The sequence below is a fragment of the Symphalangus syndactylus genome, chromosome 19 (assembly GCF_028878055.3).
Source record: "Symphalangus syndactylus isolate Jambi chromosome 19, NHGRI_mSymSyn1-v2.1_pri, whole genome shotgun sequence".
Taxonomy (NCBI): domain Eukaryota; kingdom Metazoa; phylum Chordata; class Mammalia; order Primates; family Hylobatidae; genus Symphalangus; species Symphalangus syndactylus.
In genome coordinates, this window is record NC_072434.2 from 37866948 (window position 1) to 37883972 (window position 17025).

A 17025-nucleotide genomic window follows, 5' to 3' on the forward strand; every position below is an offset into this window, starting at 1 on the left:
CTGTTGCAGGGTGCAGGGCTGGGAAAGGGATAGCATTAGGAGAAATACCTAATGTAAATGACAACTTGATGGGTGCAGCAAACCAACATGGCACATGTATACCTATGTAACAAACCTGCACATTGTGCACATGTACCCCAGAACTTAAAGTATAATAATAATAATAATAATAATAATAATAATTCCCCCCTTTTGGTCATTTTCTCAATTTTGAGAGATTGACCAAAACCTTAGTCATTGATGATACTAGCACTATCGTAAATGTACTTATACGGTTTTGAAACCCACTGGGAAACAGTACAACAGTGGGTTTTGCAAGGAGGGAATAAGGACTGAGTAGAGGGTAGCTTCTTATGCCGGAACATCCTATTTACAGGAGAAAAACAAAACCTGTTATGTTCTAGGATCTATGTGTTTCCTTAAAGCCCTAGCTTGATTATGTCACATTTAGCAGAAGTGGCTCTATTTTAGCTTGGTTTGGTTTGTTGGGGCCTACTGCATGAGCTTAGTCCCAAATAATGGCCTCCCATTTAAAATTTTGTTTAAAAATAACTCCCCATCTTGGGCCAGGTTTTCACTTAGGTGAGAGTGTGACCAAAACTTAGGGCCTTAATGCCACTCTCAGTTACCATCATTTTGGGTTTCTGGTCTCAGCATGTCATTCATATAGGTTACGGAGTCCTCATGGTCGCATGTTTCTTTCAGCTTTTGTCATTTCAGTTGAAGAGGGACCATTTAATGTCCTAGAGATGGCTGCATGCAAACCTTTAAAACCTTTGAGAGAATACAGCACACCAGGAAGACTATTATGACTATTGGGAGGATAATATCAAGAGTTTGGAGTATGCTCCTTACCCAGGGTCCCCATAAACCAAATCACCTAAAATTAAATAGATTAAAGAATGAGCTAGATGAAGAGTCTACTCGCTTGACTAAGTGGTCTTTTCATTAATTCCCTACAGCTGGATTTTTATAATCTACATATGATGTATTTCTCTATAGGCCACAAGTGTCAGCAGCTGCATAGGTACTTTTCTGTTTAGCCAATTGTATTATTTAGCATAACTTTCACAAGAGAATTTAAAGTCTGTTGTGTAACGACAGCCTTTAAAGTAGAATTTGCTGTAGGGCCTATTATGAGGGCGACGTTTCTATATTATTGCCTTTTAGTCTAAACCATGGAAAAAGGACCTAACAAATGATGTCCTTCTAGAAGAGTGAAGGCCTCCTGGCAGTTTTCTCTTTAATCCATGATGCGGACTAAGGAGAGTTTTGACTGATTATGAGGCAACATATGTACCACTAAAGTTTCCCACCTACACTGGGCCTTCATCTTTTATCTATTAAAGTATAAGGCTATTCATGTATAAGACTGGCTGCAAAATCCTTCACAAATAAAATTATACCCTATAAGTGCACATAATAGACCTCCTTTTCATTTATACTGCTCATAGAGGCATACACAAGGAAAAAATATTCAAAGATCAGAGTCTTGTGATAGCAGAAGTCTTGATCCATGATCTTGGGAAAAAACTGTTCACATCAAGGATGTCATCTTCTTCTGGGGAGAAACTGTCCTGGTTAGATTAGCTTAAGGGGTCCAGTGGGTGTACAGTTCCAGGAGTGTGAAGGAACCCTTCTCAGTTGTGAGATTATGAACCCACAGTTCAAGTCTCCAAAGTTTTGCTGTAGTGTGGAGGGCAAAGACAGTCTTTCTCTGATGTTCTCAGAAGATCTAATCTTCAGGTTCTAGATTATGAAGGGATTGTCCTCAGTGAATCATAAAAAGCTTTCTTTACCTGGTGAAAATACATTGTAGCATAATAATCTACTGTTATGACATCAGCCCTCTTGCATGGGAAAGCTTTTATACAACTAGAAAACATGCATTGAAAATGACAATTGAATGAAATCCCTTTATAAATGTTTAAATGGCCCATCAGATAGCCAAACGTACCTGACGCTTTAATTTTTTCCCCGGGAATATGGAAGCAAATATTGGTTCTAAACTATTTCCACAATTTATAAGTCACCACATCAGTATATTCAATTTGGATTATTTTATCTTTTCCATGATTAGTCATGGAATGCAGAACCTTTAATAACAAAAGCTTAAGGATGCAGGAAGGACAAGGTGGCTGTCCTAGTTCTTCATGAGTCCATGCTTAACATTGGACTTATGTCCTCCTAAATACCAGTTGTTTCTCCAATTTAGGTGCACAGCACTGATAACTAATGGTTTATCATAGGTAATTTGACTTAGACCATGGAGTTCATTCAAATTGTATATTTAAACAATTTCAGTATTGGCTGATTTAGCATGATAATCTAGAGCTTGGTTTTGAAAGGTTTGTCAAATACCACAGGTTTAAAACATCGGATATTACAAAATAGAATCTTAGGTTACATAAGTCATTCATTTAGCCAAAATGATGATACAAAAATTTTTAAAAGGATGAATCATGACTCTGATAGAGAGGGAACAGCTTTCCAAATAAGACCCAATGAACGTAGCATGAGGCCAACTGATTGTCTCCTTGCCTTCCCTTTTGTAGTTTACTTAAAAGGTAAACATTAATATTATATAAAAATCATTTTTAAAAGAGAAAACCAAATTTTATGTTTTCATTAGTGTATTTTTAATGTTGAAGCTAGTTTTTAATATTTTATAAATATATTCAGTTTTAATTACTTTGACCATAAGGTAAGATTTTTATAAACCTTTTATAACTCGTTAGAATTTTTTTTCTCAGAACAGAACAATGTTCCAAGAAAACTTTGTTATGCTTTTATTTCAATGTCCAATTTAGGGAAAAAGCAATAATGCCATTTTATTTAGCCAATATATTCACACATAGAATCTCTTACAGTTAATTTTTTATAAACCTTCCACAACCTGTTCAAACCTTTAGCTTTATATAATTTGAAACAATCCTTTAACCCTCTAACCTAGGCAAAAAGTTTACATTTCCATACGTTCTTATAATCTCTTACAAAAAATACATTTAATTGTCCTTACATACCTTGCATGTAAACCTATTTTTTTCAGTAGGCTCAATTACGTATTACATTGTTAACGCTTAGCAACTTTTACTTTTGGTAAAAACCTTGGTGAGTAAGGGATTTTAATTATGTACTAGGTGTGGGGCCTAGGACCCAGACAGAAATGCAGGTAAGGTCTGACTTATTCCAGCATTGAACTCCATGTGTCCCAGGCCTTACCTAGCTATAAAGCCGGCAAGCTGTACAGTGAAAAGTCATAGTGGCAGTTTATGAAGCACCTTTAAATTATACAGCATTTCTGGCATAAATTCCTTTTAATAAATTATTTCACAACTTAACACAGACCATGTATGACATGTTTAGACTTTCTGACTTGCCTAAACATCCCACTTTTTAAACAACCAGTCATTTTACTTTAGGACAATAATTTACCATACAACATCCTCTCATATAAAATCTCTTTTCTTTATAAGCTTCTTTACTTAGCTAGGGGGCATGGTTAATTCCATATATCCCCAGGCCTTATTTAGAATTTAATGTCTCCAAAATAAATTGAACAACTTTCAAAAGTCAAAGCAGTTAGCAAACCTATTATCTGACCTGTATAATTTAGACAAAATGTCTTTATTTTATAAATAATCTTTAAAGCTGTTTTCATTTCCCAAAAATTACTGAAGTTACATGAACTAAAAGGTATTACAGTTTTTATTTTGCTTTCAAAATATTTGATGTAAGTACTTATTTTTGTTTAAGCCAATTGGAGTTCTTTTATATAAACATTACACACAACACATATATAATTACACAGACAGACAGACAGACAGAAGAACATTACACAGTAGTTGTAAGATTTCTCATTTGCGGCCGGGCGTGGTGGCTCACGCTTGTAATCCCAGCACTTTGGGAGGCCGAGGCGGGCGGATCACGAGGTCAGGAGATCGAGACCACAGTGAAACCCCGTCTCTACTAAAAATACGAAAAGAAAAATTAGCTGGGCGTGGTGGCGGGCGCCTGTAGTCCCAGCTACTCAGAGAGGCTGAGGCAGGAGAATGGCGTGAACCCGGGAGGCGGAGCTTGCAGTGAGCCGAGATTGTGCCACTGCACTCCAGCCTGGGCGACAGAATGAGACTCTGTCTCAAAAAAAAAAAAAAAAAAAAAAAAGATTTCTCATTTGCTAGAATTTTAGTTTCTTAATTGGTTATTGGCTTTATGTTGGAGTCCTTGGAAGAACAGGGCCAGGAAAGGGGTCTCTGGTGCCTCCAGGCCGTTAGAGCTTGAATATCCACTTTTAATTAAGCAGACTTTTAATCATAGCACTCTTTAATAAAGTATTTTTTTAATTTCTTATTAACCAATTTTAGCCAGGCCAAATGGCTGATATTTCTGGCTTTTGAACTTTACCGAAGTAGGTAATCTCCCAGATGCTCAGAGAAAGGCAAATTTAAGATAGTCCATGGAGGAGAAGAGACTAGACAAGGTCATGCAGATATTCAACCAGAAAGAACTTGCTTCCTAAGCAGGGAATTGCACCCCGACCACCAGTGTGAAAGGGCAAAACCTTAGCTACTGAGCTACAGCATGGGGCAATCCCTACTGCCCTTCCCAGAAGGAATCTAGAGTAGTTAACTTTGAGTTTGCAAAGGCTTTTAACTACTCAAGATAATTTTTAGAGCTAACTATGACATAAACCCTAAAATTCCTGTTCCCTGGAAGGCAGAGACCAAGAGAAAGTACTGCTATGTGGTTACAAAGTCAAGCTCCCAAGGACATAAAACAAAATGGAGATAAGCAGTGATTTTTACCATTCATTCAACTGTTTTTACAGAGAGAGAAGCCAGAAATCTGACTGGTAAGAGATTCTTACCTTTTGGCCGGCATGCCAGGCTCTGGGCTCCCTTTCCCTAAGTGGCTCTAGTGACCCAGCTTGCTGCACCGTCCCGCTGGGGGCCAAGCCGCGTCATAAAGGAAAATTTTATTTTTTCATTCTGGCTAGAGCGAAATATGTACGATAAAACATATACATTAGCTTATACATATACATATACTCTGCTTAGCACCCAATATCAAACTGGCAAGGCTTAAATTTGCCCTCAGATGGCCCTCCTCATCTTTAATCAAACCTCCGACTAGGAGTTTCAACTCGTGGTCTCTGGGCAAGATGGTTGCCCTGAGTAACAGAAAAGATATGAAAGGAAAATAAGATGAAGGAAAGTATTGCCTGTGGCAGGGTCCAGAAGGTGAAGAGCTCATGGAGGCCAGAGCAAGACCCATTCATTTCAGTGACACTGAAAAGTTCTGATGGCCACTAGTCAGTGGTGAAAGGATCTCTTCCAGCAGTCTCATGAGCTCTCAGGTTTCTCCTTTTTTGGGGAGGGGGGAAAAAGCTCCCCATGTCCCACAATCCTGTACATGCCTAATCCTGTCACCCACAGCCATCAGCAAAGAGTGCAAGGCAGATTATTCCAAAGGGAATAGCAGTTGACATCCCATAGTGCCAAAACCGTTCCTAGCCAAAAGGGACTTTACTGAGAGACCTCATTTTAAAAATGTACTTCAATGCAGCCATGCGCAGTGGCTCAGGCCTGTAATCCTGGCACTTTGGGAGGCCGAGGCGGGCGGATCGTGAGGTCGGGAAATCGAGACCATCCTGGCTAACACGGTGAAACCCCATCTCTACTAAAAATACCAAAAATTAGCTGGACGTGGTGGCAGGGTGCCTGTAGTCCCGGCTGAGGCGAGAGAATGGCGTGAACCCAGGAGGTGGAGCTTTCAGTGAGCCAAGATGGTGCCTGCACTCTAGCTGGGAGACAGAGCGAGACTCCGTCTCAAAAAAAAAAAAAAAAAAAAACAACAAAACAAAAAAGAAAGAAAGAATATTTCAATGCATTGTTGTTCATTCGGAACATTCCACTGTAAGTTATCTTTAGTAGGATTTTGCTGTTTCTGTAAGACTTCGCTGCCTCCCAGGCCTAATGTATAAGCCAGAAGGAACTCAGTTTTCCAGAAATTAAGGAGCCCATTTTAACCTAAAATATTGGCTTTACTCCCAGGTTCTCTTAACCTAGCCAATGGTTTTTCCTACCTAAGCACACAAGAAAAATGAAAAAAGGGGTAGAACACAGAAATCCCTGTGAATTTTCAGAAGCCAAATTTTATAACCCCTGCAATATTACTGCTTACTACCAGTTCCTTTCTGACCCAGTCAGATATAAGAGGCCTCTAACTGGATCCAAGCCAGTTAATTCCTGGATCAAATTTGTTCCTGGACCCAGTCCAGTTTCTGTCATGACTACAAACCCAGTTTGGATCAGAAACTTGCTCAAAGAAACTCAGAGAGCTCAAAACACAAATCTGTGGAGCTCCAAATTCCGAGAGGGAGCTTACCGCGATCCCCAGCCACTCTGAGAGATCAATGGACACAGGTGGGACGTGCAGGTACCTTGTGTGTTCACTCAGCGCTCCTGGGGGTCAGTAGAAGTCCACTTCGGATCCTGCTTCTGACACCATCTGATAAAAGAAAAACTTCAGCCAAATTAAATTTAAAGGAGTTTAGCTGAGCAATGAATGATTCGCAAATCGGGTAGCCCCTAGAATCACAGCAGATTCACGAAGTCTCCAGGGGTGCCTCACAGTCAGAATAAATTTACAGACAAAAAAGGTAAGGTGACATACAGGAATCAGAAGTGAGGAACAGAAATAGTGAGACTGGTTTCAACTCAGCATTTGCCTTATTTGAACGCAGTTTGAACATTGAGCAGTCTATGAGTGGTTGAAGTACGGCCGCCGGGACTGGCCAACACTCAGTTATTGTTACAGGTGCATACTACCAAGTTAGGTTTTCAATTTTGTCTGACTCTTACAGTTTATCCACAAGGACTAAAATATAGAAGCATGGAGTCCTTCTCAGGCTGTATTTAGTTTGCTTTAACAGATCAATATTTCTCAAAGTATGGTCCCCAGACCAGCAGTGTCATCATCACTTGGTTGTTAAAAATGCAAATTCTCGGGCCCCACCGATGATCTACTAAATCAGAAACTCTAGGGGTAGTGCCCAAGAGTCTGTTTTAACAAGACCGCCAGAGGTTCTGGTGTACCCTACAGTTTAAGAATCACTGACAAAGATATAAATTGGCAGCTTGGTTTTATACTTGACATATCATGATGAACATCCTTACAAGTCAGTAGATAAAACCAGATGTCTCTATTTCTTTTCCTTTATTCTTTATGCATATATGCACATATATAATTGTGCATTAACAGGATCATTTTAGAAATGTTTTGGGGTTTCTTATTGCAGCCTGTTTTGTTTTACTTGTCTTCACTCTCCCCCTTCCCCAATGCCACCACCTCCCCTCAAGCAACCCGTGTTAACAACTTAGCATATGCCATTCTGTATTTTCCCCATTCTTCTCTAGCATACAAAACACACACTTAGAGGCTAGACTTTAGATTGCCTGCTTTAAGAAAAATGGGATTATATTTTATACATTACTCTGCTTATCAGTTTCTCATCCAAAAATACCTCATGAAACTGTTTCCAAGGTAACTGTTTTAGCTCTAAATCTTTCTTTATAATGGCTGCATGATATTTCATGTATAGATACACTATGATTTATTCATTCATCTCAATATTGCTGGCGTTATGAATAAAGCTGTAATAAATTAATATTTTTATATATACACACATATATATGTATATATATATACACACATATATGTATATATATATACACACATATATATGTATATATATATATACACACACATATATATGTGTGTATATATATATATACACACACATATACCCTGATGTATTTATTTCTATAGTATATGCTCCTAGGACAGGATAGTCAGGTTGAAAGTACATTTCTCATGTTAAAAAATGTTTCCATTGCATTTCAAAAAAAAAGGATTTAAATTTTACATTTCCACTAATTGTGTATGATAGGGGCTTTCTCCCCCATATTGCCATCAGCTATAGGTGTTATCATTTGATTAAACTTTTGCCAATCTGATAGGAGCAAAGTGGGAAGCCATTTTTCCTCTTCTGTCTGCTTAATTGATATTTTTTAAAAATAGACACATTCCATTTTGTGAGGAGCTGCAAGTTCCACAGCATGCTTTTGATCCTTACTTCACTTCAGTGGACCTCTCCATAACTCACTTCATGAAGGGAGCAGTATTTTCCCTTTAAAGCATAATGAGAGTGGGCCCTTTTAAAATTCCTGTTTAGAGAAATCTAGAAATCTAGATTATCTCTTCTGTGTGAGCTGAAAGTCAGACAGTGCATCTTATATCATTCATATGTACCCTGCCTCACTCCCCAGTTCTCTCTAGAGCCTCCATTTTCAGAACCTTTCTTTCTGCCTTCTTCCGCTCCACCCATTCCCCTGTTTATTTTAAACCTCCAGTATTTCCTTTATAAAATGTTTTTAAAATAAGCTTGGAAAACAGAATGCATTCTGTTGCAACAACATTTGTTGATAACACTTTAGGGCTTTAGCAGGTGAGGTATGATGCTGGAAGCCCAATGGCCTCATTGATTGAGTGCAAACTGCAGTAGGAGGGACCCCAGTTCTTCAAACTGGATACTTCTCCCAGTACAGGGCTCTGCCTATCCTTTTCCTGTCCACTAGCACCTAAAGCAACCTATGGCAGAGAGAAGCCCTGTGGGCCCTGGCAGATCCTCATAGAATTGTGAGGAACTCTAGCTTCCCTTCCAAAGTCCAGGAGTCCAGGGAGCATCCTGACCTCTCTGGGGTTTTTTGAGAGGAGTGTCACTCACTAAAGAAGATTTTGGAAGCCTGGGGGCCCAGCAGCAACCACGTGTCAGAGCCTACCTGCCTGGTTCTTGAGCTCTGGAAGTGGGAGCTTAGAGTCCATCAACAGCTTACAAAGACTGGAGTCCCCCTGGGTGCACCCCTGGGTCTTCCTGTCATCTGGTTGGTGTTTCTGCTGGTTTCTGTCCTAGCATTACAGCTACCCTAGGAACCCACTGCAGGAGGAAATTAAGACAGTTGAAGGTGTCACAGATGTAGGGATCCAAGTAGTGATTCACTTTAACAACATGCATTTGATTGTTTAGAATGTGTGTAATATGCAATATGTATGCAATACCGCTCCTCATTCTGAGGATGTTTAATGTTTCCCTTCACCAAAATGCAGCATCTAGACCGGCTTTTGAATCTTCCTCTGCATTCCGTGAAGATGGAACCTTGTTATACTAAAGTCAACCTGCTTCATGAGCGCCTGCAGGATCTCAAGAGCCGCTTCAGATTCCCCCACGTTGATCTGGTGGTTCAGAGGACACAGAACTACATGCAGGAGGTGGGTGTGGCAGGGGCATCCGTGGTGGATGAGGGTAAAGAGAGAGCAGAGAAATGGGTGCTGGCCAGTGAGATCGGCTGCTAGCGTAGCTCAGGGAAATACGTCGCATCTCTTTAGCCATCACGTTGAGGGAAGACATGTTCTGTCCCTCCACTGGCTTCATCTTCCATCCATATGGATGAACATCATAAACAAGACATAGCTCAGAAAAATAAAGTAGCATTAATTGATAACTACTTGATTTGTCAAATCAGTGCTGTAACCTTGGCTACACATCGGAATCACCTGGGGGAAATACTGATGTCCAGGCTGGAGTGCAGTGATGTGATCTTGGCTCACTGCATGCAACCTTTGCCTCCTGGGTCCAAGTGATTGTCTTGCCTCAACTTCCTGAGTAGCTGGGACTACAGGCATGTGCCACCATGTCTGGCTAATTTTTGCATTTTTAGTAGAGATGGGTTTTTACTGTGTTGGCCAGGCTGGTCTCAAACTCTTGACCTCAAGTGATCTGCCCACCTCGGCCTCCCAAAGTGCTGGGATTACAGGCATAAGCCACCACACCCAGCCTATATGGCAACTTTTTGATAGAACTTCCCTACCCTGATTCCTACTGTTTCTAATATGCAGCCAGGATTGAGAACCACTGGCTTAAATTAATTCCCTAATGTAATTAAGAGTAAACCAATCAATCAGTCACAGCTTCATATTTGAATTTCTTGAGTCTACTTGACAGGTTTCTTTTTTTTTTTTCATAAGGAAACTTTTTCCCAGTAACAGGAATGAATAGCACAAAATCCTTCCGTATTATAGTGTTTCCTAAATGAATAAGGGGTATGGTCATCAAAGCTCTAAAGGACACCATGCCATTTCACACAGATATTCTGAGGAGAGATTACTGTGGGCCGGACACTGTACCAGATCCCACTTCAGGGAGCTTGAGTGAGACAAATTCTTAGATAAATTCACTACAATGTTGACGGTATGATAAAGGTATATATTGTGGCCAGGCACGGTGGCTCACACCTGTAATCCCAGCATTTTGGGAGGCCGAGGCGGGTGGATCACTTGAAGTCAGGAGTTTAAGACCAGCCTGGCCAACATGGTGAAACCCCATCTCTACTGAAAATACAAAAAAATTTGCCGGGCATGGTGGTGCGCACCTGTAGTCCCAGCTACTTGGAGGCTGAAGCACGAGACTCACTTGAACCCTGGAGGCAGAGGTTGCAGTGAATCAAGAGTGTGCCACTGCACTCCATCCTGGGTGACAAAGTGAAACTGTGTCTCAAAAAAAAAAAAAAAAGTATATATTGGATGCTTTGGGATCATGGGCTTGGGGAAGAAAGGAAAACTTTTTTTTCATAAAGGTTATGGGCAAGATTAAGTGATAGATTTTAGCTAACCCTTGAGTTGTAAGGGATGAAAGAGGAACAAGGAACAAAATTAGGCAACAGTTTAGCAGAAGTCTCTTTCGTAATACTAGACCCTGGTGACGGGAACGCAGGCAAAGGTGCAGGGAATAAGATACCTGAACTACTTCTGCTTTCTGACCCATGAACATGTCAGCCACTGTCCCCACCCATCCCTGACCCTGCCTCCCTTCCCAGCCCTGCAGGGAGAGGGAGAGATATGCTGCGGAGTGGTTTACATCCACTTAAAATGGAGGCGACACCAAAAACTAGCTGAAGAAGGCTCCAGCCTCATCCCTTAATCAGTGGCTGCAGGTATCAAAGAATAGAAGAGGAATGCCCACGGGAGATGACAGAACACTTGCTCAGCCCTGTGGCCTTGGGTTTTCCAACTTCTTCCTGCTCCCACTGTGGCCACATGACTATTTGTTTCACAGCCCTGGTGATGGGATGATGTTGCCCTGGGTCCGCCCCAGAGTAGCAGCCGAGGAGACTCATCTCTGATGGCCCCTACTCTGCAATCCCACTTAGCCAGGCCTGTGGGTGGTGATCCCAGCCTCTGACTGTTGTCTGTTTCTGTGTCGCTTCTGGTTTCTAGCTAATGGAGAATGCAGTGTTCACTTTTGAGCAGTTGCTTTCCCCACATCTCCAAGGAGAGGCCTCCCAAACTGCAGTTGCCATTGAGAAGGTTAAGCTCCGAGTCTTAAAGGTAAAACCGTTCTCTTGTTTGTGGGAAGCATAAAATGAGAACGTGACCCCTGTTTCTTTTGTAAAGTGGAAAATATCATGTTCTCTCCTTGGCTCTAATCTTTCCCCACTCCTTCCTCTCCCAAGTCCAGTGACTCTCAGTCCGCGGCAGTTTCTCCAGTGTGACTTCCATGCCTCTTCTGCCGTCTAGCGGCCACTGCTGGTCCTCAGCATCATTACCCACAGCTAGAGGCCCCGTGTCCCAGCCTTCATAGAGATCCAACTCGACAAACATTTATTGGCTGTCCACTATAAGCATTGCGTGGGATGTAAAAATAGGCAAGGCACAGCCTCTTTATTCAAAGAGGTTACAATATAGTAAAATCCATTAAACTGGAAAATAATTTATTGATTTTGAAAAATCAAAACCTCATGGCAAAGGAAATACTCCAAGGAAAAGAAATCTACCATATGAAATTGTTTTAAATGTACTTCAGCATAAGTGTATATTAAAATAGTTTTAATAATAGGAGCTTTCACATATATGTTATATTTTAAAGCCTTTTACTTGATCCCCACAAGAACTTGTGCATTAACTAGAATTTGCCCCCATTGTACAGATGAGGAACTGATTCTGTGAAAGCTAATGTGACCTAATTAAGCTCAACAGGCTGATCAATGGTGAGCTTAAGGATAAACGATCATACACCTAGTCCACTAATTTTTTTCACTGCCTTCTAGTTCCCCTAAACAGTGCCTTGGAACAGAAGATCAAAGTCCCACAGAGCCTAGGGGTGGTCTCTGAATTTCAGACTTGATCTTGATGCCTCACAGGCAAGAGGAAACTCTAGCAACCAAATCATTGATATTAAAAACAATATTGGGGCCGGGCGCAGTGGCTCACGCCTGTAATCCCAGCACTTTGGGAGGCCAAGGCGGGCGGATCACGAGGTCAGGAGATCGAGACCATCCTGGCTAACACAGCGAAAACCCGTCTCTACTAAAAATACAAAAAATTAGCCGGGTGTGGTGGTGGGCGCCTGTAGTCCCAGCTACTCGGGAGGCTGAGGCAGGAGAATGGCGTGAACCTGGGAGGTGGAGCTTGCAGTGAGCAGAGATCGCGCCACTGCACTCCAGCTCTGGGTGACGGAGCGAGACTCCGTCTCAAAAAAATTTAAAAAGCACCAATATTGATCATGGTAACACACATAATAATGAAATTGCAATGGAACTAAAAAAAAAAAAAAAAGATAGTGTCAGTGTCCAATGCTTTAGCATACAGAAAGAAAGGAAGAAAAAACATAGAAAGGTATTGAAATATTAGGACCTCAGGTTTCAAAGAGATTTTGAGTGCCTTTAGTTCAACTTCATATTCAGTGTTCAGCAGGTTCCCTCAAGGGGTGGTCCCACTAGTGCTCTGATACCTGCACTGGCAGGACACTTTCTACCTCTCAGGATAGCCCATTTTGGTTCTTGACAGCAAGAACATGCTTTCTTATGTTAGGCCAAAGTTCTCACCACTGGTTATTCCAGTTCTACCCCCTTTGTACATAACCTTCTTCCACGTGGCAGCCTTTGGTTGTTTGAATAGAGTTATAACTTGCCCTAAGTTATTATCTCCAGTATAAACACCTTCATCTCTTTAACTATTCTTCACTTGGCCTGACCATTCTTCTCACTGCCTATGACTATACTCTGATTTATCTGTGATCCCCTTGAAGTGAGTTCCACAATTAAATCCTGGTCTCCATGTTGGGATGTCCAATGCAGAACAGACAGAATCGTCATCTTTCAATAGGCCCTAGCCAGGCCTTCTCTTCCCTTGTGGAAATCATTACAACCCGCTGACCCTGGTTTGAAGATGTGGAGTAATAGATGATCATGGTTTCCATGGACTTACCTGGGACAGGAGTAATAAAGTACAAACTCACCCCCCAGTTCTATCCCCAACTTCTTTATAATGCAGAAGTCACCACTCTGTTTTGATCTTGCCTCAGTTTCCATACCTGTGAAAGATAAGAGTGAGATGGGTCATTATCAGTTATAACCTGTGACTGCAGTGTGAGGGAATTACATGGACAGATCTCTGAGGCCTTGGAAATACAAGAGTTCTCAGACATTAGGAGGAAAAGAGAGGTGAAGTGGGTGGCTGAGTTTTTTGTGTAAACGTAAGTCAACAGATTGTAATGTTACTATTTAACATATGTTTCTTTATTGACAGCAATATGATTATGACAGCAGCACCATCCGAAAGAAGATATTTCAAGAAGCACTAGTTCAAATCACACTTCCCACCGTGCAGAAGGCACTGGCGTCCACATGCAAACCAGTAAGGGGACGAGTTACCCTAAAGAGCTTGCTCTTCTTACCTCTGAAGTTCAAACAAGTTCTTTTGTGATGTGTACTGGCAAACAGCAGACTAGACCAGGGAGGGATCGGCAGACATTTTTGTAAATGGTCAGATAGTAAATATTTTAAGCTTCATGGACTGCACTATTTCTGTTGCAACTATTCAGCTCTGCTGTTGTAGCACACAAACAGCCATTGACTATATATAAACAGACTTTATTTGTAAAAACAAGATGCTAGCCAGATATGCTGACCCCTGGACTAGACAAAATCTCAAAGGGCAGTGATCTGAATTTGAGCCAAACTAGGGGTTGACATAGAATACCTAAGGATACCAGGTGTTTCTCATTATAGTATGACTCATAGGTCCAACATGTCCCCTGAAACTTGACCACTATATCCAAAAAAGATATTAGCTAACATAATTACAGGATATTTGTTCTGTTGAATCCAGCAATGTTGTTTAATGAAATCAATGAAACCACTTAAAACCTCTACAAACATTGAGCATCCAGTGAGAGCCATGATTACGAGGGTGTGACTTCATCTGTAGAGCAGAGCAATGGGCCAGCAGAGACTGAAAACAGCTCTGGGAGGAGGTATTATTTATACCCTCATGGTACAAATGAGGAAACCTGCGTGGTTAAGCCACTGAGCCAAGGCCACAGACCTGGTGACCACCAGAGTGTGAACCCAGTTCACGCTTACCTAAAACATGATAGGCACTCAGGAAATGGTATCAAGTACTACTACCACTATTATTATTACTACTTCTACATTTCAAAAATCATCTATTAACCTGAAGCAAAGCCTGCTCCGTTTTGGAGCAAATGATAAAGAGGTTTTTGGAATTTAAAAAAGGGCTTTTTGGCAGCTCGGAGAGTCTCCAAGCACTGGAATGTTAAAATCCTTTGCATAAGTTATTTTACTGCAGACATGTCTTTGGTCATTTTTATAGTCTGTAAGTGCTGTTTTTCTTCACATCCTCATAGCATATTAGATGTATTTGGCATTTATTTGTGGGGCATATTCGTTTAATACGAAAGGATTTGATTAAGCCAAGGGATTGGCCCTTGGCCTTACATGGCAGAACAGTTCAGCAGCCAAATGATGATGGTGTCCACTGCTAGGTGGGTTTGCACACAGATGTTCTGCTTAGGATTTTTTTTTCAATCACAAAGGCAGTTTGGGGGCCTCAGATCCACCTTCTCTCAGGAGAAAGGTAAGGAGAGTTCTCCTTCTCATCTGCTCCCCTCTTTCCAAGCATCAACACAGTGTGCTGTGCCCAATCTGTAAGAGGCTCTTGTAATTTTTTTTTTTTTGAGACGGAGTCTCGCTCTGTCGCCCAGGCTGGAGTGCAATGGTGCGATCTCGGCTCACTGCAAGCTCCGCCTCCTGGGTTCACGCCATTCTCCTGCCTCAGCCTCCTGAGGAGCTGGGACTACAGGCGCCTGCCACCACGCCTGGCTAATTTTTTTGTATTTTTAATAGAGACGGGGTTTCACTGTGTTAGCCAGGATGATCTCGATCTCCTGACCTCGCGATCCCCCCGCCTCGGCCTCCCAAAGTGCTGGGATTACAGGCGTGAGCCACCGCACCCGGCCATTTCAAAAAAGACTGTGACCCAGAGGTTTTGGTAATGGAGGATATTAGATCACCATCAAGAGCTTTTTAAATATCTGGATTTGCAGAATAGATGAATGAGGGGATTATCTGCTTCCTAGGAGTCTTTATTTTGCTAAAGTGCATTTCCCTTGGTTCTATAAGTAGCGGCTTCCTAGATCTGTGGTACTCAACCTTAGCCCAAGCTGTGTATTAGAATTGTCTGGGGAACTGTGAAAAAAATGATTCTGACTCCCCAACACCTACCTTCAGAGATACCAAATTAATTGGCCCAGGGAAGTAAACCTAGGGCCCTGTTCAATCAATTCAACATAGAAGACCTGTTTTGTAAAGTTGGTCACTTCATGACAGTATACATGTCCATAGAAAGTACTCCTTCCCACGTAATTATTTAGCTGGTTGAAAATTTAAAGGTCTACTGTTTATTGAGTCAGTAAATATTTATTAGATTTGTATCACATATGATCCAGGCATTGTGCCAGCCCAGCATCCCTGCAGTCCTGGAGTTCACAGTGGAGAGCAGGAGACAGGCAAACAGAATGCCATGTGAGGAACACAGCAGTTGCCTCATGGGGAAGAGTTCCAAGGAAAGTGCCAAACTCTGCTTATGCAACCAGGAAGGACTTCCAGAGTCATGCTTTCACCCAGTCCTGAGGGATGAATGACAATCAGGGGAATAGGAATGGGAGACCACGTGGGAAGGATGAAAGGGTGTTGCAGGCATGAGTCTGTGCCTCTCATTTAGCAGAGGAAGAGACAGAGGCACAGAGCAGTGATATGGCCCACCAAGGTCCCAGGTCTAGTCCAGGGCAGTCTCCAGTCTCCTGGGCAATGCTTTTCTCAAATCTGTGCAACAGTCCTGCCTCTAGACCCTCTGGGGGTCGTTGAAGCTCATGTCTCTTCAATCCTTTGCCTTTCTTCTTGGTTGGGTATAAAGGAACCCATTATTACCTGCTGTGATCTGGGCTACAGTGCCCCAAAGTCCTAGCACTGAGAGTTGTCTGAGGTGGTGCTTCTGATCACCTGCTGTAAATACTGTCCTTCCAGGCAAGAGACCACAAATTCCATGGCTAAGTTCCTGATTCTCCAAGAGCCGCATGTGGGAAGCCTTCCCCCAGCACCACCAGGTGCAAGGATTACTGAGTTAATCACTGGGATATGATTTGGTACATTTTGATCCCTGCCCTGTCCTCCTGCTGATAAGAGGCAAGCCATTTGGAAACCCTTGGAAAGGAGAGAGAGTTAAGGGATGCACCATGCCTGAGCTATCCTAGAAGGAATCAATGAATGTCAGGGCCAGCTGAAGAGAAAGAGAATGTTTCTGAAGAGCCCTTGACTAGAGATTCTCCCAACCCCCAAAGTGGACCCATTCTAATAAAGTTAAGATACATCTACCCTATGACCCAACAATTTCACTTTTAGGTATATGCCCAACATAAACAAGCCCTTAAATCCACAAAAACATATGTACAAGAATGTTCACAGCAATTATATTTATGGTTGAAAATTGAAAAAAAAAATCTCAATTTTTATCAACCTCAGTGCAAATAAACAATTTTTGTTCATCCATGTAATGAATACTACTTAACAATAAAAAGGAACGACCTACTGATAGATGCAGCAACATGGA

The 17025-nt window shown here is 41.7% G+C and overlaps 1 protein-coding gene across 2 annotated transcripts in view; it reads left to right on the top strand.

The window, feature by feature from the left end:
• Positions 1–17025, top strand: part of NIBAN1 (niban apoptosis regulator 1) — a 253588-nt gene that overhangs the window by 228687 nt on the left and 7876 nt on the right. For both annotated transcript variants that reach the window (XM_055233612.2, XM_055233611.2), the window contains exons 10-12: positions 9169–9330; positions 11335–11445; positions 13645–13752. In XM_055233612.2, the coding sequence (XP_055089587.1) occupies positions 9169–9330; positions 11335–11445; positions 13645–13752 (381 nt within the window). The remainder of the gene's footprint in view (positions 1–9168; positions 9331–11334; positions 11446–13644; positions 13753–17025) is intronic.